Below are 23,791 nucleotides of genomic sequence, written 5' to 3'. Positions count from 1 at the left end.
CATGTATCCCCTTCTGTTGGCTTTACCGTAACACTTTTATTGGTGGTAGGTAACTGTACCCTTCTATACCCTTTTATTTACCTTTTTCAGGAGAAGCTAAAAAGGCAGAGTTGGTGACAGCTTGCTCCTGTGTATGGAGCAAGAGATCTCTTGGAATACTGTGTTACATTTCAGAGTAATTGGTAATGGTACGGAGACTGCATTTCTGCTATATGCTATTGCGACTGGTCAGCCAAGGTTTAAGGGCAGGTTTATCCACTAATTTGTGTTAATCTATGATTGGCCCTCTCTGCTGCTGCAGCCGAGTACAGTTCTGTGTTGTGTTTCCCTTAGGCACCACTGCTTTTTCATTCAGACGAATAGCTTCTTCCACCACTGTTCGTTAATTTCAGTTGTATAAAGGACTTACACCCTTTTTAATCCCTCTGGTGCCTGAAATCTGTAACTTGAAGCTCAGAAAATGTGTGCTCCAGCATAATGCTTTATTCCTTCCTAGTTTATTGGAGGTTAGTGAAGTGTAATTCATGTCTGAACTGCTTTGAGACCATCAAGTTACATAGAAATAAAAAAAATAATAATTGTTTTGGAACATCATAGATTTTATGTATATTTCAGTATCTTGATAACCTGAAAATTAACAAAGATATAGACAAGAACTGCTTTTCTTAAATTATTTAAATTAAATTATATAATAAAGTCTATGTAACAGAAATGTGGTTATCAGTTTGAGAAGAAACCTGAATCTAAAATTTCAGACAGAGACATTCTGGTTCCAGAGAAGTTGCTACAATTACTACTGAAGGTATATTTATCTGGGGAGGGGAGAATATGTTCACAAATAACATGTTCTGTAGAAACTGCAATTAACAAAAACCTCAACTTAATTTTTCAGCCAGAAATACCATTTAAAAGTTTGTTTTAATATTCTGAGGGGGAAATCCTGTTTCCAAGCTTGAATTTCAGGTATTTTGTTACCAAGTGACTAGAAAACTGTTCGTAACCTTCAGATGCAATGACTTAAAAACCAGTGTTTAAGTTTTATGTTGAATATATTGCACTGAAAGCATTAAGCTAGTTCATATACATATGTATGTGTATAGTTAACAAGCCTATTTTGACTCCTTATTTACCCAATGTTGGCAACAGAGAAAGTATGTTGAATTGATATAAGGCTTCTGATTTCTATGGGGAATCTCATCCCTAGAAGAAGGGTGGCTGGCACAATGGACAGGAAATGAAGGAGGCCATTAGTCATTTGCCTTTCCTGCTTGGATCTAAATTGCATCTTTTGCTGAAATCCATCTGTCAGGTGTGTAATGATGAGGACGAGGATGGAGCTGATCATTGTAACGTGTGATAGAAACTTCAATAGTGTCTGCTTGACCAGGTTTGATGCAGGTTAGAATCTGGAGAGCTCTATCTATTAATAAGGATGTGTCTGGCTGCCAGTAATGCCATTTTCATTTTGTCAAAGTGCCTTCATCAAGGAACAAATCCATGTAAAAGCATATCTTGAGACTACCCATGAAACTGTGGAGAATACATTTTGGAAAGAACTCAGCTGCAAGTGTCTGCTGATTCTGCAAGGCAAGGTGCACAACCTGCTCCGAGGGGAATGAATGCACGAGAGCAGAACAGTGGCCCTTACTGATATCGAATACTTGATTAGAATGCTTATCTGCAGTTCCAGTTGGATACCTGAAGGGATTTGCTGTCTGAAATTAGTTTCCTTCCCATTTCCTTCCACTTCCTACCTTTTTTTTTTTTTTTTTCCCCAGCCATGAAAGACATGTTTTCAAAAATTATTTACTTAGCAAAATTAGGGGCTTTTCTTAGCAGGATTCTGAGACATAGGTACAATTCTTTGACCTTTATGTGTAAGAAAAGCAGATACCAAGATGCCAGATGCTTTGAAGGAGGAGTGAGTGCAAATCTGAAGGTTGCTGACTGAGGAAAACTGATGTCCAGAATAGTGAACTATCTTACTAGCTTTCTGACCATTTGATGGACCCTAAGGCAACTGCCAAACTGGCACAGTTCAAAGAGTAGCATGCCAAGGGGCCAGATGTTACTGTTGTAAAAGCATTCCCAAAGCTGGCATCTCTGGGCTGTGAAAGTAATCCTACAAGGAGTAGCAGGAGGACAGTGTAGTAAGGTGACTAGATTGGACATCAGTGTTGCACTAAAATCCTCTTAACCAGTTGATGCAATTTGATTATCTCAACAGGTACAAGAGATTTAAGATATTAAATTACACAAAAGCACACGAGTCCTTTTGTGTATGCCTGATGTATACGGTACTTTCAGGGAAGACTGTGCTTCCAGCTGTTCAGTTTCTGGTGCCTCACAGTAGGATGGCAGGAGGGAGCAGTAGTTTAAGAACCACCATGTACAAAAAACCCAGAGATGAGCAGCTGAATTATAATCAGTGCTTGCTTTCCACTAACTGTGCTTTTATATAGAATGTCTTGAAGTTTATATCAATAAGAGGTTTTTTTAGGAGGAAACAGCTTAAGTATCTTATTTAAAGTCAAGTTTGTATCTTCTCATATGAAAAATCCCATACCATCTTGATGCTGCATTTGTAAAGTAACTTCATGGTTCGAATGCTGCATTTTAGTCATCTCAAATACTTATTTTTGGTGTATAATCAAGCTGGAACTTGCATAGTTGTGTAGAAAGTCACTGTATTTTTAATGTGCAGTGTACAGCTGTTAAGTAAAAATGTGCCTTTCCCTCACCATATGAAAATGTAACTCCCTTTGCCCTCCAATATGAATTGAGGTATAACTCCTTTAAACGTTTGCATGGATTTGGTGCAAAGAAGTATCAGTCATGTAGATTGAGTCTTTCAACATAATTACGCATCATGTATTTGTCATGATGATAGAAAATGGCTCGTAATATAGAGTGTCTTTGAAGATGTACAGCAACTTCAAAGAAATGCCATGTGCACAAGAACCTCTCTTTTCTTCCTTTCTCTGATGACCGGAGGTACAGCACTACATTGTTCCCTCTGTCTGATGGCCTTTCAAGACTTAAATAATAGGTATTTCCATAAAATTGACATTTTGAGCAAAGTGAAACAAGTGATTGCTAAGTGATGCACCCTTAAGTGGGGTGGGATTCCTTAAGATGTCAGCGAACAAACATAGTATATCCTTTGAAGCATCCTGTTCTTGTTTTGTTTAAATAAAATGGCATTTATTTAAATAAATGGTAGTATGCGAGATATTTGTGATATATGTGATAATGCATTAGAAGAGCAAACATTAAGGATTGAATGTCAGGAGGAAAGAGTGAAGCTACTGCAGTAAGGAAGGGTATTTCTGACAGTGGTTACTTTCCCTGTCCGTTTGTCAGAATACTTTGTGTCTGCAGAGAAACTTTGATTTAGCGAAAGCACTGGTTTATCTGGGAAGACATTTCTGCCCCTTTATCCTGTGGTCAAGAATGAGGGGACAGCAGCTTCTGTCAATCTCTAGTGGAACCCTGGAAAGGCAGCCAGCTTTTTCCTTTCTCCGCTTCAGTCCCCACTGTGTCATCAGGTGGGAATCTAGGCATCAGCCTGCTTCTGGGGCAGCTGGTACGAGCAGGCCAGCATGGGCACCTTTAGCCTGGTGGTGTCAGAGAGGCAGACTGGCAGCCCTCTCCCCTCCACCTTTGGCTTTAGGAACCTGCATGTGAACAAAAAGTCAAAACGCAGTGCTGTAGAGACAAAAGTGCTCAAATGGAAATAATGGCTTTATATTAAAAAAACCAACCAACCAAACAGCGATAAACAAAAACAACCAAACCACACAAAACTGATTGTATAGTAGATTATTATCTCTTTAGGGAGAAATCAATGCCTGTGCTATAAAATGCATGTTCTTTGACAAAAATGTCACTTTCTCTTTCACTGAATGGGCTTTGTCTGAAGAGCTCTCTTAAATGCTACTCAGGGAGGATTCAATCCTCTTAGAAATCAGGCATCCCACTGGTCTTGAGTTTCAGCAGCATGCTCAGGAGCCTTTAGTCTGTACATAAAAGGCTTACCCCACACTTCTGCGTGGGATGACTGGGCATAATTGGATTTACTATCAAGTAGGTAAGGTCTTTAGAAGGAGCTAAGAGGCTAATGTCTGAGATAAAGTATCAGAAGTTTTATGCATATTTCTCCATTTCCTTGTATTTTGGCTTTTTCTTGGAACTTGTAGGCTTCATGCAGTGAGGGTGAGTGGGGGTATGCAGGCAGGTGATGGGATGGCATGGGCAGAGGATGATTGCACTGAAGCATGGCGTAAGAGAGGCAGTGCGTGGCCCCTTCTGGATCTTGATAAGAGAGGCCCAATAACAAATAGCTTAATAAACCAGCTGTTTTAATCAGATAGAAATGAGAATATAGATAGCAAGTAAATGGTATGTCCCTTCAGATGCTGGGTACCCTGCATTTGTGCAGCCTCAGATGGAGCTCAGATGGGTTTTCCCATGATGCTGCACAGATCCTGTCTGTGGAGAGGTTCCCTCTTTTTGGTCATTCAAGCTGTTATATGATTTTCTTGCAAGAAATCAACTCTAGTGATCACTTCTACTGTTAAACAGAAGGGAGGTTCACATGAGAACTTCCTGCTGTGCTTCTACATAAATACGAGGGTGGGCAGGCAGCGTAATCGCTGGTATGGAGTGGGAGATGCTTGCAGGCTCCTCAGTTACTATAAGCTTTTGTAGTACAAAAGGGTTTACTACAAGGGTTTGTCCAGCAGCCAAGGTATTTGTGTAGCACAGCCTGAAGCCACACTGGACAGGACAGGCCTTTTAACGTACTCAGGTTAACTGTCACGTGGACCACTGACTTCTTGATGGACGATGGTCTCCTGGTCAGGACTGGTGCGGAGGGCCTGCCCAAATGTGTTTTAGTGGCCGTGGGGCCCCGTTGTGAGGTACCCTGCCCAAACACAGCACAAGCTGCCTGCTCCAGATTGCAAAATGGTCACTATGGTTTAGGTTTGGCACGTTGGATTGTGGAGCAGAAGAGGACCTGTGGCACAACACTACGTAGCCACAACACTGCAGAGATCTAGATCTGGCTCAATGCATGACATAAGTCATCGCTCATTTTGCAGAGTTGAGGGTTAACTTATATAGGTATGTCATTGTTTAGAGTCAGCACATCCTCCTGCAGTACTAAAACAGAACAGACTTTAAAAATGGTGCGTTTCCTTTCCTTCCAGGATCTTCATCTTCCCTATTTAGCAGTTTCCCTCTTCCCTATTTAGCAGTTTCCCTTTCCAAGGCTGCTGCATGGTGTCCTGCTGGCCCTTCAGGCAAACCCCCAGCCCCTGCTAGATCCCTGCGCCTAGCTTCTCGGTTCCTCTGAGCAGGATCGAGGGACTGCTTCAGAGCTGACCTCCTCCCTCCCGGCCTCTGGTTGTCTGCAGCTCGTGCCATAGTAGTTTGCATGCAAAATCTGCTGTGTGCAGCCCAGTTATCTTAATTGTTTCTCTGTTCAGTGAACTGGCAGCTGGCAGTTAGCTTGCCCCCCTCCTTTCTCTCTCATCTCTGCTATCTAAAGGATTTGCATAAATATCCTAAGGCCCTTTGCTGTTGAATATGTGAATATGCTGCATCAGGGACACTGATTTGTGAAAATTAAAATGCTATTTTAATTCCTAGGACTTGACAGTCCAGGATTAGGCCATTAGCAGTCAGACCACTTCCAGTGGTTTTACTGATGTCCTGCTGTTTCCTCCTTTGCATGTTTGTAAATCTGAATACAAAAGCATACATGTGCTAGTGTGGGGTTTTGCAATGTGTCAGTAAAGATGCTTTTCGCTGTCTTTGGTCTGCAGATGTGTGTGTCCCCTCCCTTCATTTCATTGTGCTTTAAAAAACAAAACCCTCAGACTTAAACCAGGAACTTTCTTTCTCCTTTTCTTTCTTTTGGAGTGCTCGATACATGCAGTGGCACTTTTTAATGGTTCTTAAAAGCAAAAACATTGCAAAGATGACTGAGTACAACCCTACAGCTAGATTGACTGGTTGACAGTCTAACATGGTATTCAGAAAATCCAGAAACACAGAAACCCACTGAAATTTAGACACTCCAGAACGAAAACTCCTGGCAGTGGAACAGCAGGAGAAAAGAGTAGATCAGGTTGGGAGAGGGAATATTGAGGGTCCTGGGCTATAAGAAGACATAATAAAACCTTTAATGTAGGTTTTTGCGGAGTACCTTTTCTTAAATAATAAAAAAACCAAACCACACAAAAAAAAACCCAAACCAGCTTTAGGACACTAAAAACATCGCTGTGATGTTTTTATCTGTAAACTGCATGCATCTTGCTTATGAATTATGAAGATTGAGTTTTGTAGGACTTTCCTGTTTTGGTAGCTTACCTGAAAATATTTTTGTAAACAATTAAAAGTCAGGCCATCTAAATAGGTTAAGGATCACTGAGTTACCCACCAAATTGTCCAATCTTTGAAATGTCACTCTGATAAAAAATAAAACATATGCAAAGGACTGTCTTTACATCTCGCAGTATGTGTTTTCAGTCTGTCTTTGGCAGATGCAGTAAAAATTCTTTCTTTTGAGTAGGCGCATCTAAAGAACTGGAATTGAACACATTTTGCAAATGGGAAAAATCAACTTTGTCTATTAAAGTTCATGTAAATATGTAATGTGATAAAGTCTGTAGAACCGTAACACATTTTTTTTCCTGATCCTTGCCCCCCGTAGCATCACATACTCTGTACTGCACCAGCAAGTTCAACAGAAAGTAAACATGGTTCCAGACTCCGATTTTTGAAATATTTATTTGATGGATTTTGCCACGTTTTGCTGGATGAACTCATGACTTTGCATCACTTAGATTCACTTTCTGGTGATTCTCTGTTGTTGATGGAGAACTGGGAAGGTTTTAGATTGTCATTTCATTCTGCTCCTACAAGGCTGTGCACTGAACTTCCAGAAGAAACGATAGAATAACAAAATTAGGCTAGTTTGTGATTGTGCTATGATTAATACCGAGCCTCTGCACTCATGGGTTGCTAACCGGGATAAATTTGGTGTGGAGCAGGAAGAAGCATGCAGTCATATTTCTGCTAAACGAATAGTGTTCAATGCAGGGTCTGTGTGTCTACTTCGCTGTTACCCACCTGGCGCTTCCTGAGGTGCTGCTTCTGTTGTGTGCTGGGAATGTTTGAAGAAGGCAGCTCTCATGGGAGACTGACTTTGTTTTTGAAACCTGTTTCTACTCTGAAAAAAGTTTTGGAAAAGTGTTGTTCGATTACTGGTGTAACTTCTGAGTAGCAGCCCTGCAAAAACATCAGGCCAGTCTTACATCTGCATTTTCAAGATGATATTTTGCCGGCAGCAGTGATGTGGATCAAAGCAGTAGTAGTGCATCCTGGAAGTACTGAGCGTTTCAGCTGACTGCAGAGTTGCTGGACTGGAAGCCATCGTTCCAGCCTCATATGACCCTCTCACAGAGGGATGGGTGACAACAGAGTTTAAACATGCTCGGCTGCTTCTGCTGTTGGCAGTTTTCTCCCATGGTGAGAGCAGAGGCACCAGTGCCTGCCCCCTTCAGTGTCCAAGGGGTGGGAGGACGTGGGTTGGTGGCAAAGCCGTGGGCTGCTCTGGGGGATGGTGCCAGTGGAAGAGCTTCGTGGCGAGAGGAGCAATGTTGACCTGGGGGATTTCTTTCAGGCTGCAAGTCACTAAGGTGCCAGAGTTCTTATTTCTGGAGAAGAGGACAAGAACCTGTGATTGCTCAGCCTTTTGGCAGATGAAGTTGCTGGAGTTGTTTGTACAGTGGCAGTCTGATGCCTCTTTTACTAACGATTTTGGAATTAAAAATTTTATAGCAAAGCAAGTGAGAAGGTCTGCCTTTTATGTGGTGTTCTGGAGAAAGTAATCCATACCAAATCTAGCAGGCTTTATTCAGATGGTCTTGCTTCATCTTGGGACTGTCATGAGGATAAGGATATACATCCCTTGAACCTCTAGCTTTTTTAGTTTTGCATTGACAGGAGTTGTTCCTTTTTTTCCCATCCACAAAACAGCCAATATAAAAAGTCAGAAGACTGAAATCTGAGCAGCTGCTTCTGATTTGCTGCTGGATATGGGTCATAGAAAAGTCATCACTGTGTCTTCTTCAAATCTTGCCACTCCTAAAGGGTTGTAGGATGCACAGTACTTTTCTTGTGTGATGTGTGAACAGGCAGTGATAGATGGGTGTAGATGTGCATGAGGTGGCAATAATAAGTATCAAACTACTACAGGTCCTAGAGGGTTACTTTTTGTACTAGAATTCTGGAAAATTTGCTGTATGATAAAATGACTATAAATCATTGCCCAAATAACCGGGCATAATAACATTTAAGAAATTAGCAGTGGTGGATACAGATTTATTTGCAAGCCATCTCCTTCTGTTCCAAGATTTTTATTTCATGGTGTGACTACAGCATGCTACCTATGCCATTGGGGATGGTAATTTATGTAGTGTGATGACAAACAAGTCTCGTTGGCCAAGGAGAGGTCCCCTTGACATTGCTGTGGTGAGCGTACTTCATCACAGCCTCGTTGTTAGTGCTGTCAAATAGCTTAGCTTATATGAAGCGTAAATGATGTGTTGGAAAGATTAATTTTGTCAGGTATACTTATGACAAGGGTAGCTAACATCTCAGAAGGGATAGTTAACAAGCACTTGCATGATTAGCCCAATTATTTTTTTCATAATTAATTATTTATTCATGGATGAAGCTGTGATTTCTGTCTGGAATGAGAAAGTTGATCTCTGATAGCCATCGTGGAAAAAGAAATTACTGTACTTGAACCACCACCGTTTTCTGTGAGGAATTGTAATCTTAAGTCTTTGGAATTCTGATGGTACTGTGAATGCATGTCTGTTTATAATATATGTGACCATAGAGCTCTTGGTTTTTCTTTTAAGTTAAACCTCAGGGTGCTACACTTTATGGTGCATGTGTTTTGCAGTACTTTCAAGAAATGACTGTGTGGACAGAGTTCAGAACTCTGACAGTTCTCTCTGTGTATGTTTATTAATTAACAGGACAGGTATTTTTGTGCTATGGAAAAATACTTGTGATTTTACTAGTCAAGAGTATTCATCCTGAATTTGGTAGAATTGAATTTTGGTGATGGATAGCTGAGGCGAGCTTGTACATACATACCTTAGTTTTCTTTATAGAGTTCAGCATCTTTCTAATAATGTAAATTCGCTTCATTATTATTAATACTAATTGCATGGATGTGTGCATTAAGTGCCACACTAGTATTGCCTCTGGCATTTTGCATACTAAACCAGAGGGAAATAACTGATCAGTTTATTCATTTCTAACACTACCTGTCTTGTGTTCATAACTGTTTAATGAATTTAAGTTAAAATTTAAGTGGTACCAAGAATAGTTCATGTTTCAGCTTCTCAGATTGAAATTTTCCTTGTGATTTTGTTGTTTGGTGAGTCTTGTAGGTTTTATAGAATCACCATTTCTAAAGTTCCTGGTTTCTTTCTTTAGGCAACTTTCTGCTTCTCATGGCTCAGCTTTGTCTTTTTACTCTTACTGCTACACCTAGCAAGGGGCTCTTTTTAAATCTCCTGTCTACTGTGTCAGCTTTAGGAAGTGAATTAGTCCTCAGTGGGTGATAAACTGCTTATGGCAAACTATACCCATTGCCTAACCAAGAGATAACCAGCGTATTTGGTAACTCTCTTTTTTTCTAGTCTGATGTGAGGTATAAAAATTTCTCTGTTCACTTCTTTGAGGTTTTTTGCTTCATACAGGTACAAGAAATACCTTAAGATGATGATTAGCCCTTGCATTCAGGATGGCATTTGCATTTTGATATGGTTATATATGAACAGTCATTAGTTTCTGGTGGAATTCATAAATTTTGCAAAAACAATCTGTAGCCAATTGTAAATTCAGCATCTTGAAAAACATGGATAAGGAAGTAAGGTAAAATTTGTGGTACGGTATTAGCTATTGAAAATTAACAATGCACCTGCTAATGGTAACCTCATTTGATGAAATAATTGCCTCCTGCATTTGACTTACTGAAGCCTTACTGTTTAAAAACCCCATTTATTCTGTTATACCATCCATGTACAGAGATCCCAGGTGCTGTCATCTAAGAAGGAATAGGTAAAACCTATTGTTCATTAATAATAAAATGATTCATAGAGAGTAAAAAGATAATTAAGGAGTTTATAGCTAAATGACTAAAGATACAAAGCAAAAGATAATTTTAGCCTGGTAAAGATTTGCTTTGAGTGTGACAAGAATAAAATCCACAGAAAATAGTATGTGTAAAACAGTAAAAATGGGACAGTGAGCACAGGAACATCTTGGGTGTATTTAAGTTCTAAATAAAGCTGCTTAGTATTTATTCCCAATTTTTTAAAATCCTTTCTGAAAAACTAAGATACTTTTTTGTCCTCATTGATCTCCACAACATGGTGAAAACTCCCCCTTTGGTTTGGTGTTTTGATCCCTTTCCTCTGCCAAAAAAAATTAGCAAACTTGAGGGTTTGAGGTTTCCTGGTGACAGTACTTGGCTCTGGTTCACCTACTTGAAGAATTGATTCTAATTTGAGTCATCATCAGCCTCGGGGTGCACTTGCTGGCTGCCTGCTGGTAGCCCTTAGTCTGTGAAGCTGTAAGGTTGCCTCTCATAGGGACGTGTCATGACAGCACAGGAACAACCAACATTCACTCTGTTATTTTTCAGCTCTGTTTTTTAAAATCCTCTGTTCATCACCCAAAGTTAAGGTGATCAAACACCATCGCCTTGTCATCATCTTTTTCTTCCTTCATTTTTGACAGGACCTCTCTCTTCCTACCTGTTTATAGATACCATCCATTGATTCTTTTCTAGATTGAAGAGAATCAAACATTTTTTAATACTGTTATTTCATGTACTCTTCTTCAAAAGAAAGACACATTGCCGCTGCTGTTATCCAATGTTTTAGAAGACTTTTCTATAATACTGCTGTGTTCTGAACTCAAGGAAACAGTGTCAAAATACGCCAGGATGTTGTTATTAATAAAAATTCATGCTGTTCAGGCACAGAATCCTTTTAATATGTTTCAGGGCTTAAAAGATTATATGTATTGTTGATGTATCAGCTGCCTCTGGGTTGTAGGCAGAAGTGGTTCCCAAGTGTTTGGGAACTGCAGGAACGAGCATTTCCATGCTGTAGTTGCCTGAGATCAAGACATGCCCCTGTGGTTCAGCTGAGTGACCGCTCAGGTGATTCCTTTTGATTTTAAATAATAGGAGACCCCAGGGCTGGTCCTGATTTGGCACAGCCTGAGACATGAAGTTGGTGGTTGTGTATGAGGCGTGTGAAGGAGCGTGTGTGAGGGAAGCGATGGTGGTGGTGGGCCATCATGTGCTGGGGATGCTGAGCAGATGGTGCTGTGTTACAGCGGTGTTGTGGAAGGCGTGAAGGAAAACTGTTCATCAGCTATCAGAAAGTTGTGACCGTGCCTAGAGTGACAGTAACTGTGTTGTGGCTTATAACTTGCCCAAGGTAAGCCTGGGATCCCCTGGCGTGCTGTCTTCCTTGGAAAAAAAATAGTACAGGAAAAATGGCTTCTTCTCCCTTTCGTGGAGGTTGGTTGACTGGCTTGTTTCTCTGCATTGCTACTTTCTGTAAGGGAAGAATTGTAGCAATTCTTTAGGTTGATCATCAAATTCATTAATATGAAAGAGATTTTTATCACTGACCTTGGTGTAGCCAGGTAACTGCATTATCCCCTGCTCTGGGGACTCTGCTAACAACTCCCTGTGGAACAGGAGACAAGCTTATTTTTCAAGAGAAGATTGTTAGGCATCATTTACTGTTAGTGTGGAACCTGTACAATTCATCCTATGCTGACAGCCTTATGAACTGCTTACAGTCATTTATCAAATCAGTTAAATTGCTTAATTATTTTATGTGCAGTGCTTCTTGTCCAGAGTGATGGTCAATAATAATGCACAAGCGAGATGACTTTCAGCAGTATTAGATGGGAACACCTACATAAATGTCTCTTAATGCAACAGTCTTGGGATAAGTTAGACAACAGCAGTGTTAACAGAAGTGTGAAGATAAATGTAGAGGAATGGATTAGTTCCAATTACCTAATTACCTCTAATAAACTTCAGAATATTTTGTATGTTTCATTCCAGAGTAATTTGTTTATTACAAAGTTATTTTTTTCTGCTTTTCCTCTGATTGTGAAAAGAAATGTTATCTCTTTATATTGTTGTGCAGAGCACTTTCTGATTCTGAACAGACCAACTTTTTAAAGAAAGCAAGACTATATATTCAGCAGCAGAAGTACGATCAAGCGGTAAGTCTGTTTTTGCTATATGTCTTCTAGAAACTTCTTACAGAAACTTCTATTATATGTAAATATTTAATTTGTTTGACTTGAAATGAAATGGGAAAATAAAACTTTTTTCCTTACTTATGATGCACATCTCTAACACAAATAAAATCCCACTGTAAATATAAAATTTTTCATTTTGACATCAATTCTAATGAATAATACTGGCTTGCTGTATTTTTTTCTCATGCTGCTTAAACTGCTTGTTACCATTCCATAGTATACTAACACACAGCGTATGTTTTTATTTTCCACTGTAGATAAGGGTAAATTGAGAGAGAAACTGTGGAATGTAGCTCATGTTCACACTTCTTAGGCTGCTAGTGGCATGAAAAAAAGTACGATGTCTTGCTCCACCAGCTAGACCATGCTTTATTTTCTTCTTTTACCTGAACCTGCTGTTCTTGTTTTTAATTTCACATTTCAGTTTGTCAGAGACTGGAAGTCATATGTGAAATTGTTCTGTGCTTCCCAGTTCCAGTATTACTTTCCTAAGCATTTGCTACCACTCACTGGGTAACAGGGTACTCGATGGGTGTAGTTCACCAGTGCTTGTATTCTGACATTCACAGAAATAATTTGTAGAGCTAAATGATACAAAGTCGTCTTTCATTTTAACAGGTTTAGTTTGGTCACTGACTTTTGTGTTAAAAACTACATGGAAAAGTTGAATATGTTTGATCGCATTTAACCTGCCAGATGCATCAAAGAATAATTCCATTATATGTTGGGGTTCAGCTTTTCTTTTTCCCTAATATGTTTCTCAAGGTAATAAATTACTATTTTATGCACAGGACAGCTGAGTCTATTTTATACCTCATGCCTTTTTATTTACCTCATTGTAAATTGGAAATAGCCCAGTTCAAATCAATGGATCTGTTTTGCTGTGGGAGCAGGTTTTCTTTTTAGTCTCCTCATACTACTGTTTGACTGTCACACATTTACTTATAGGAGATCTTTTATACATTTCAGCAGTAGAATCTGCAAGTTTGTGTTGCTGGTTGTGTATAGATTTTACCCCTTGTTCACTTGAGTGCCCTATGTGTTCAAGTTCACTCTTGGATCACTAACAGAGGGCTTGCGCCCTGGTTATCCTCACCTTCCTATATCGCAACGCAGAAAGGTCGGTGCCTTACCAACTGTTGAAGTATAGATGAGTCTTTGCCTCCTCAACTCCACAGCTCTTTGTATTGCAAATATGCATAATTGTTATCCTCAGGAATGATGTGATTTTTGGATGAGTTTGGTCATTGGCAGACTTTTGTTCTCTTCTGTAGCTGATACATCTTTTTCTGTTATTTTTTTCTAAGTCCCACCTAGATACCTGGACATATGAAGAACCATTGTCTCACATGTTCGACTTCTTATTATACTCTACCTTACAGATCTTTTAATCACCAGAGAATCTTCGGTGACCACAAATTACACAGCTGAGCTTCCCATTTTTGGGTAAATCACAGGGGTCAGCCCACCTCTGTGTAAGGAAAGACACTGATGATGGGAAAGCCTTTATCATGGTGTCTCCCCAGTGGAGGTACTAAGTAAGGGGACCCGTGATTAAACTGCGTACAGCCCTTCTTGTGTCTAGATGATTTGCATCCTGAGCCCCAAGCAGCTGCTTTGTGAATGAAACTGGGGCTCTGCTTCAGTCTCTTAATTCACCTCTGGTGCTTAGGCAGAAAGCTGGGGATATCAGGTAGTACTGAAGTGGAGGACATCAAACACCAGCAAGAGGGGGTATTTCAGGCTGTGGAGTGCGACAGTGTTTCAGGTGCATCCATAGTTGTCTTCCTGTGTAAACGTTGTAACCCTTCAGAAGCACATGACTGGGGTTTTTGGGGGTCACTTATACTGTAATTTATATATATATATAAAAAAAAATATATAAAGATGGTCAAATGCTTGTGGGAAACCATGTGGTGTGCAGTCATGTTCAAGGTGTGCTATCTGTGTAGCTTTCACCATCTGACCACTGTCACGGCCAGGGAAGATGGTGAAGGAGCCAAGTGATGGCTGACTTTATGTCCAGCAGCAGTCCAAAGCAGTGTGTTTGCCAGCAGTTGGTGCTGGCCACAGCAGTATACCTGAGTGCAGAGAAGATGCGCGTGCCTGGAGTGGCGGAATTGCTTGAGCTCCTGTTAGGTCAGTTTGCGGAACGGAGCTCTACACTGTTCTAAACTGTTGCTTGTATGTTTTGTCTGTCTACCTCTAGGTATCTCTGTGCAAAACCTTGATTAACCTTTCTCTGGAAGGCTTGTCATATTACCATACTTATGATAGATTGTTCCTGGGTCTAAGTATTGCAACGAGTTTTGTGGGCTGGACAACTTACGTGATTTTGGTGATTATCAAGACTCATACCAATTTGACCAAGACTGTCCAGACTCATAATAAGGTAGGTCACAAAAATGCAATGATTTTTTTTTCTATCAGTTTTCAGCATTACGTGTATGCTCAGTCTCTCTGTCCAGGACAAATTGCACACTTTCCACTTCTTTTGACTACATGTGGAAACTGGCAAGCTGTGGAGTTGTCTAGCTAATGTAATCCTACATAGTGTTACTGTTTGGTCCATTTATTAGGATCAGTATTCCTAAGCTGTGTAAGTCTGAGTATGCAATACTGCTTTCTCAGTTTCTTCCTTCCTATAGCTTTGCATTTTACTAGGTGCTAATGCAAGTGTAAGCATACACAAGGATTTAAAACTATTAGAGGATCTGTCTTTAAACAGAAGTCAGTTTTCAGCATTATTTGTAGTAAGTCAGCAGTCTGTTGTAATAATACTTATTTGGAAGAATACAGACTTCAAGGTTCCATTTTGATTTTTGTTCTTTACTGTAGGGCCCCCAAAACATGAGCGTGTAATTTATTTTATTCCTGTCCTCTTTGACATGGTGAAGTCAGTTTTCAGAAGCTGTGCAGTCCAATCATGGCATTTTTAAAACATATAACCTGTTTTAATAGAAAGGTGAGCTGTGGTTTCACAGGTCAGCTTGCTTTCTTGCTCTGTGTGATTTGGAAGGGTGCAACAGTAGATGTCAAAGATGAAGGAAGCTCTTTTTGACAAGATATCATGGCTTGATTTTTCACAAAGTACAAAACCATGGGAAATTCATTTACTTTCAGTCATTCATCAGGAAAAGAGATACCTCAAAAAACTGAACAGGCAAAAAGCTAGCATTTCAATAGAGAAGGATTAAAGCCTTGTGGGGGTGTCTGTGTGTGTGGGGGGGAAAGCTCCCAAACTTCAAGAATTTGTTTCAGAATAAAAGGAATTGTTTCATTTGGTAATATAGAGGAGAGTGAGCACTCACTTAGTATCTTTACTGGCTTCACTATATTAATCTGAGAAAATTCCTATCATACTATCTTGAGGTTTTTACTACTCACTGAAATGAGATAGTCTTGGCCTTAAATGAAAATGATCAAACAAAATAGAAATGGAAAATATTCATAAGTGCTGTACTACATGATTTACGTTTTCTTTAATCAAATAACTGAGAAGAAATAATCCAAGATACAAGTTGTGTTAGATATGGACAAAACAGTTACAATAAATAGATGGAATATCAGGCATATTAGTAACAAAATTAAGCAAAATCTTCACATTTTTAGTTGACATCACATTCTCATTTGGTATATTGATTTTGCTTGTTGAAGACAAATTTTATGCTAGTCACACTGGTAGAAAAATAATTGGTCTTCTTAGTTCTTTGTTTATAGACTTTCTCTCCTCAGTTTTAGTAAGAGGCCTTTTTTCTGTAGAAACCTTTTTTAGTGTTCCTAAATACTTAGGGAATCGCGGTGTGAGGCTAGTGCTTCAACTATGGAAGTTATTTGGATTATACCTAATATTGGAGCTGCTTAAAGAATTTTGCTGAGAAACCAATCTACCATTGACAAATAGTCTTCTGCAAAGCACAGCCTTATAAAATCTGAAAGGAGCCTCTGAAAAATGAAACTGCATATCCTGTATCTATCATCTTCAAAAGTTTTTGGCTGCTTACCCTGCATATGAATATTCTTTTTCTTTTAGAGTAGTGTGGTGTTTTGCTTAGCAAGCAGCCTAACCTTTTAATCTATTTTTAAACAACCACAGAAAATGCAAATCTGGTTTCTGTTTTGAGTGCATGACCAACTTTATTGGACTCTAATATTTATGTCTCTATACAGAATGAAATATTGATTGTATGTGCTTACTCATTCAATGATAAATTATATTGTGTGCATATCATATCTATGCATATTCATTCTTTCTATATGTCAGCAAATATAAAATTTAAAACTAATAAAACCAATAAAACCAAATTGCATTAGGTCAGCTTTGTATGTGACACTTTTTTTCTTTAATGGCGTATCAGCATAAATTCTATTTAAAAAATCATTTGGAACTTGCATTTGCTGTCAGTTTAGATCAAGGCAGTTGTATGTCAGTTATGAGGAGGGGAGAAAAAATGTTAACCTGTTTATGTGAATGTCTTTTTGAATTGAATGTCTTTTGCTTCTCAGCATATTTAACATAGTCACATATCTGTCTATGTAACTCCTTCAAAGAAACAGACGTTCATATAGAGCTGTGTCTTCAGTCATTACCTACAGAATACACTAAAGACTGCTCAGTCACTGAAGCTGCCTTTGTTTAAAATTTGTACATAATCTTCCGTTAGCAGTAATTCTAATAATTGAATGTCCCTAAATAAGGAAGAGTAGTTCAGTGACCAAGTGAAAGGCAGATGCAGAGTGACTGTTCAGTATTCCTCCTTGCACAAACAAGAGGTTGCTGCTACGTGATGATTAAGGACTAGCCTACCTGGCGGAGATTGCCCATTTTAAATATTTCCTTTCTCTCTTTGAGGTTCCTCCTTAAAGTTTTCTCAGTCTGAGAACATGTTTCTTTGAGTACATGGTAGGGAGAATGTTCTAATCTCATATCTTTATTTATCTATTTTTCCTTTTTAGAAAAGCCTAAAGCTGGTGTTGTAGGTTGGGATTAAATACAATAATAGTCCTAGCTATGCTGGGAACCTCTTAGTGCTATGCAGCAATAGCCCTCTTGTATTTTGGAATTGTAGGTTATTTGAGTAAGGACGTCTTTCCTGTGGAAGGTTGATTGCAAGTCTGCTTCAGTAACTGACCCTAGATTCTGAAGATTTGTATTTTCCTGATAGGAGTTAATGCTTTATCTTTTAATTTAATTGGTTCTTTTACAAATGTTTGGAGGAAGAGGGAGAAACATGCGCTAATGGAATTTTCATTAAATGTTTTGATGCTGTAAACTTGAACTCAAAAGGTTACGATCTAAGTATTTTCTTAGAATCTAAATTTGAGTTCTTTTTCCTAAGACCCTTAGCGTATCTAATTTCCAATGGATTTCAAGTACCCATTGAACATAAATAACACTGCGTGCATTGTACAAGTGTGCCTTGCCTGTGCAGATTTTACTGCAGGACCTTATGTAGAGACATACTTAGAATTAGATCTTCAAATCCCACTGTTGGTTGTTTTTTATTTTTTTCCTCTGGCTGGAAACAGCAGCCAGAGTTGTGTAAATAGGTACAAGACAGCTTGAGTGGCTGTGTTAAAATAACATTTGCTTTACTGTGTAACTAACAAATGCAAAATAGTGTGTAGTTTAAAACATTTTATTGCTGTTTCAGGAATGTTTGTCCAACCATTTGTTTTTCAGGAATCTACTGTTCTTTTCTACGGTTTTGCCTTTGTTGGAATGATAATAGCTTTTTTCCTGTTGATTCAAACATGTCCTTGGACTTACTATGTATACTGTCTCTTGCCAGTACCAGTATGGTATGCAGTTGTGAGAGAGTAAGTAAAGAATAAATTTTACAAAAAATTTTTTATAAAACCAGGTCTGTGCTTCCTTTTTGTTGATAATTATTTTTTTCCTATAAGTTTGGGAGAAAGATGTAGATATAATTTTATTAACCTTCCTAAGACATTCCAGAGGACTCTGGTTTATATTTCACTTGACATAGTTTCCAGCCTGACTGATACAGTTGCCTATTCTAGAAGGTATTTTTTCTATTAGCGAAAATAAATTAATGTCTTTCCTAGACAAAATGTTTTAGTACTCTTGGAACTGTAGTAAAAGGGTGCTAAAATCTTGGGCAAAAACCTGTAGGAGCTGACTTCTTTTGTAAGATGGGACAGACTGTTCCTTTGCTTCAGTAATTTTGAAGTAGTCTGATCCTGCAAAGTGTCAGGTACGCTGAACTCCAGCTGCTTTTGGAGAACATGCGCTAATCATGTTGAAGATTGTGCTCTGATACTGAGACAAATCTGTCTTGTTTCGGTCTCCTTTTACTCCAAATCCAAAAATACTTGTAACCTTCTGATTTCCTGTAACTTACCTGATCTACTGGCAATTCTGTAGATACCGTACTCTGTATTATTCAGAGAAAGTGGGACCAACTGCAGCTGGATAATGAGCTGCCTCATAAAACACTGGAAAAACTAACTGGGGATTTTTTCCTCTCACAAGCTTTGAATGTTTCATCAGTTATGACAGACATTAAGCACAGCATAACCAAAAATGTTCATAAACTCAGAGTCAATTTAGATAAAGAATAATCTGACACTTGTCCAAATAATGGCAATGATGTGCCAGAAATGGGAGGGAAAAACCTGGAGGGTTTTATTGTAGGTTTTATATCAAGTAAAGCTGGGCAGAAGGAGCCTCAGGCCATCACCCGCTTTATTTCTGAACAGCAGGCAGGATCAGCAACACCTGAAACATTTCTTATGCTCTGACCCCCTCCTTGCCCTTCAGTGGTAAAGTCCTGCGTTTCTGGTTTTTTTAAATAATCATTATCTTGTTCCATCATTTTGAACAGACTTCCAGTTATTCAAGGCCTTGCCGCAAATCTCTTGTCACTTCATGTTGGTCGGTCTATAGGATTCTTCTTGGTTTGTACACTGGGAATTGAAATACTTGTAAGTATTTTATCCATAATGTATCAACAGGGTATCTCATTTGCTAGCATTCTACCTGTTTGGGGAATTTTAAGTTTTATTAACGTGCTTATTTTTCAGTCTTCTGTTGGATTTTTTCTTTTGTATCAGGTCTTCAGCTTTTTCTACCGCTCTACACTTACTGTTGGTCTTCTTGTCTTTGCTGGCTGGCCAGTGGTCACGCAGCTGTGGGTTCAAGCAAAGGTACTGTATTGCTTTTTTTAAAAAGAGCATTTATGAAGGCTAATAGCTGATTGCATCTTAGGATGTTAGAGCTGGTCTCTTTGGAATGCTGCTTTAGATTATTGTTCACTTATGCTTTATTCTAATCTCTGTCTTCAGCATCATGTAGCAAGGCAAGGCAGTTTAATATGATATGGATAGATCTCTTATACAAGATAAGTAATAAGACGACTTAAGAATTTGGGGTAGCTATGAGTTAGCTGTCAGTTTTCTGTTGTTACTGATAACTAAAAAAATATTGACTTAAAATCATATGAAATGCACATCATTTATCAAATTGTGAGTGACTTAAGTGTTGACATGCACAGTTGGTGAAAGTGCTACCATTTAAGTAATATGATCATTTATTGAAAAAAAAATTGAAGATAACTGAAAAACACTTCTCAATTCATTATTGTCTGCAATCAGCTGGCCACACATTGTTCCTCAGAGTTACCTTTCTGTATTATTTTTCCTAGGAAAAAACTTCACTTTTGTAGATATGGATGTGAAGTGGCACAACCTTTAATATAAGAGTCATTTCTTGCATTAGTTTATTCAAACATCTCTTATTTCACAGGATACCTAAAACCTAGAGTTCTGGGGTAACGTTAACATTTTAATTAAAAAAAAAAAAAAGTGAGTAAAATTGCTAAGTCTTGCATATGGAGGCTTGTATTTGTTTGTTTAAATTTTTTTAAAATTCTATTTGAGTAATCAAGTAACTTGTCTTAAAGCTAATTATACACAAAAGATGTTTTGTAGCACTGAAAATTTCCTTTCAGGAATCTGAATCTGACTTGAGCTTGAAAACTTCAAGTTATATAGCTTTTAATGTGTTTAGAATAAACTACCTGGGATAGGTTTGTGTTTTTTCCTCCTAGCAAAGAATTTAGAGAACTACTTAAACAGTTACAGTGTTAAATCAAATAGCATTCAGATTCAAAGTCTGGAAAATGTTACCATATTGCCAGAGAGCAGGTGTTAGTTAGCTGCTGCAGACTTCTGATGAGATTAGTTTTATTCCTTTCCTCCATAAGGTTACTTATCAGCTTCCTGGTGACTGCAACGTCTGTGAAAGCCAGGCTTTGAAAAAGTACTTTTAAGTATAAGCTTAGCTTTAACTCTCGTTGTCTTTGATAGGATTTTGACAGCTGTGTAAATGAGATTTTCTTTATTAAAGTGGTGTAATACCAATGGCCCTGTGCTCTTCGGTTAATTTTACTCTTGATAGATGCAGGGTTTTTTTTGCCTGTGGGAGATGCTAGTAGCTGTTAGTAATTCACTGAAGTATTTTTTTCTGATTAGACAATTGTCTGTCCATGTGACCTCCAAAAAAAATCCCATTTGTTTGTTGTTGTTCTTTTAGACAAGAGCATTGATCTGGACTCTTCTTTGTGTGTTCCTGGCAATATTTCCTTTAATGCCTGTTGTAGGAAGAGAACCAAACATTCCTCTGGTGTAAGAATCTCATTTTGTTCCTTAATTTTTTTATTTCCCTCTTTGATATTCAAAATTTAGGCTGCCTTTTGATGTCTAGATATGAGGAATTGTATTATTGAAGTCTGGCTGGGACAGGTATTGAAATTCAGAATTTAAATAACACGATTATAAAGACCTCTGTTATTCACTAATGTGAATGAGAATAGACTTTTAATTCTTTTGCCACATCCGTTTGCTCTTTGTGTTATTCTGTAATTTCTTTTTGAGAGAGACATTTCTCAGAATAACAAATTTGCAAATTTTACGTGAAAATAAAGGTCATAATTAAAGGAGGAGCTTCACTGGGTTGAATACATGTTAAATAGCACTGACACGTATGAATAAGAACATTTATTCAAAAGCAGTTTTCTTTGACAGCACCTTTCTGAATTCCTCCATCTAACTTTAAATAGTCTGCCTTTGAATAGCACTTTGCACCTAGAGATATTAAGGAAAACAGAACAAATAGAACAGGCACATCTCTCTTCTTCCTTGGCATCTCTTTTTGTCTCTTCTTTTTCGACTTCCACTTCTCTGTTCTGCGTTTTCTGGTGTTGCTTGTCTGATTTCCTACAGTTGTTGATGTGCATCTTTGTCATCCGTCCCTCTCCTCTTGTGAGCTACCCTTTCATCATACAAGCATCCTCTGATATCTGGATGCAATCCGGGTGGTTAGCCTGAAGGCGCTGGGCTTGTGTTCTCATTGTAGTTACTGCAGAGGGAGACTTGACCTAGACTGCAACGGCTCTTTCTGCTGCCTGGTGTGCCCCATCAGAGCCAGGGTACCTGATCCTCAGTAAAATCTGGGATTTGAGCAGTAATATATGATTGCTGGTAGAATTATGAGCCCACGTATTTCCAAAATTGTTGACATTCTGCCTCAATATTTTTCACTGTGATTTAAATCTAGCTATTGAAAACCCTTCTTAGTCTTGATGCTTGGGCATGTTAGAAATATTAGGACATACATGCTTTGACTGTATTACAGCCTCTCAGCTGTATATCAACTGTATATGCACGTGTATATATTTCTGCTGGTCCAAACTGAATTCTTTTTATTATTTAGGACATTTGAGCACAGCTTAGAAATAAAAATGGAATTAAATTACCTTGAGATCTTCCTCCCTGACACTTCTTTACATTCACCTTACCCAAGCTGCACATCTTTCTCTTTGCTTTTCTAATAAAACATTGTACCTCTGAAACAGTTTGTGCCTGTCTGAATCTTGGCAAGGGACTTCTGAAGCTAAAAAGTTTTGAAGGAACAATTAAAATATATGTATATGTGACGCTTCAGGATATTGAAAATGAGGAGATGCTGGGACAGAAGATACAGAAGGAAGAGTTTAGAGTGCCAGTGAGAAACGGATGCATTTATTAAATCTGTTCTTGAGCTGTGGCACTATATGTCACATCAAGGCTTCTTCATCACATTAATAAAACTTGTATGGTATAAACAGGGAGCTTCTGATTCAACTCAGTCATAAAAAGGAAGCATATAGGAGGTGAAAGCAGGGTCAGATGCCCCAGGAGCAACATAGAGACACTGTCTGAATATGCAGGATAGGTTAGGAAATCCAAAGCGCTCTTGGAGTTGAATCTGGTATGGGATGTAAAGTGCAACAATACAGCGTGCAGCAGCAAAAGGAAGACTAGGGAAAATATAGCCCTGCTGTTGATGGGGACAGGAACCTGGTGATAAAGGACTGAGGCTTTCGTTTGTTTCCATCTTTACTGGTGAGACTGGCCATCAGGAATCCCACCCTTCAGACTGCTGAGACCTGCGGGAAAGCCTGGAGCAAAGAAGACATAAACTTAAAGGAAGAGGATCAGGTTAGGGAACACTTAAATGAATTGGATATGCATAAGTCTGTGGGCCCTGATGGGATGCACTCAGGAATGCTGAGGGAGCTGACCAGTGTCACTGATAATCTGTTGTGTCAATGGCTGGTGGGAGAGGATCCTGAGGACTGGAAGAAAGCAGATGATGTCATTGCTATTTTCAGGAAGGGCAAGAGGATCCAGGAGACTACAGGCCAGTAAGCCTCACCTCAATCCTTGGAAAGCTACTTTAGCAACTAATCGTGGAAGCAAACCATTTCTAAATATGAAGGACAAGAAGGTGATTGGAAGTAGTCAGCTTGAATTTCTGAAGAGGAAATTATACTTTGCCATCCTGGTAGCTTTCTAAGACAAGGAGACTGGCCCAGTGAGGGGAGAGCAGGGAATATTGTTTATTTTGACTTCAGCAAGGATTTTGATACATTCTCTGTCATGAACAAGTGGTTTAGGTTAAGTCACTTAGAAAATCCATCAAAGGTATGAGCAAAATGGTTTTAATAGGAATTTGTGGGAGTGCAACTTAACAAAGTTCAATGCAAGGTTTACTCTGTTACTTAGTATATACTCTGTTACTTAGTATATAGATAAAGAAGAGTCGAGTTAAAATTAAGCTGGAATGGTTTACACTGAGTAAAGATGTAAAAGGGCAAGGGAGACCCTCCCATTGAGTCATGAGGTTCAGAGCGGACCCCCTTGCTTTCTAAATTCTTGACAGAGCTTAGGTGCAGCTAGATCCAATCCTAATCTCAGACTTGATCAACAGTTTATGCCTAAAAGATACAAGGAATATTCACAATTTAAGGATGATCATAGGATTTTAGCAGCACTTAATCATTTACTTATCATTTATAAAGTGAATCAAATAGGATTTACTTAAATTATAGAAGCGGTT

The 23,791-nt window shown here is 38.7% G+C and overlaps 1 protein-coding gene across 4 annotated transcripts in view; it reads left to right on the top strand.

Moving 5' to 3' along the window:
• The window catches only part of PIGN (phosphatidylinositol glycan anchor biosynthesis class N), a 107,017-nt gene that overhangs the window by 49,507 nt on the left and 33,719 nt on the right, over positions 1-23,791 (top strand). For all 4 annotated transcript variants that reach the window (XR_013926471.1, XM_080377809.1, XM_080377808.1 and 1 more), the window contains 6 exons: positions 12,270-12,348; positions 14,597-14,779; positions 18,071-18,207; positions 19,236-19,335; positions 19,465-19,557; positions 20,945-21,036. Coding sequence is in view for 3 of the 4 variants with exons in the window: in XM_080377809.1 (XP_080233935.1) it covers positions 12,270-12,348; positions 14,597-14,779; positions 18,071-18,207; positions 19,236-19,335; positions 19,465-19,557; positions 20,945-21,036 (684 nt within the window). In the remaining variant the exon portion in view is untranslated. The remainder of the gene's footprint in view (positions 1-12,269; positions 12,349-14,596; positions 14,780-18,070; positions 18,208-19,235; positions 19,336-19,464; positions 19,558-20,944; positions 21,037-23,791) is intronic.

The sequence above is a fragment of the Falco punctatus genome, assembly GCF_963210335.1.
Source record: "Falco punctatus genome assembly, chromosome: 3".
NCBI classification, from domain to species: domain Eukaryota; kingdom Metazoa; phylum Chordata; class Aves; order Falconiformes; family Falconidae; genus Falco; species Falco punctatus.
Note: the sequence above shows the minus strand (reverse complement) of the source record. Positions and strands in the feature narration are given on the sequence as shown.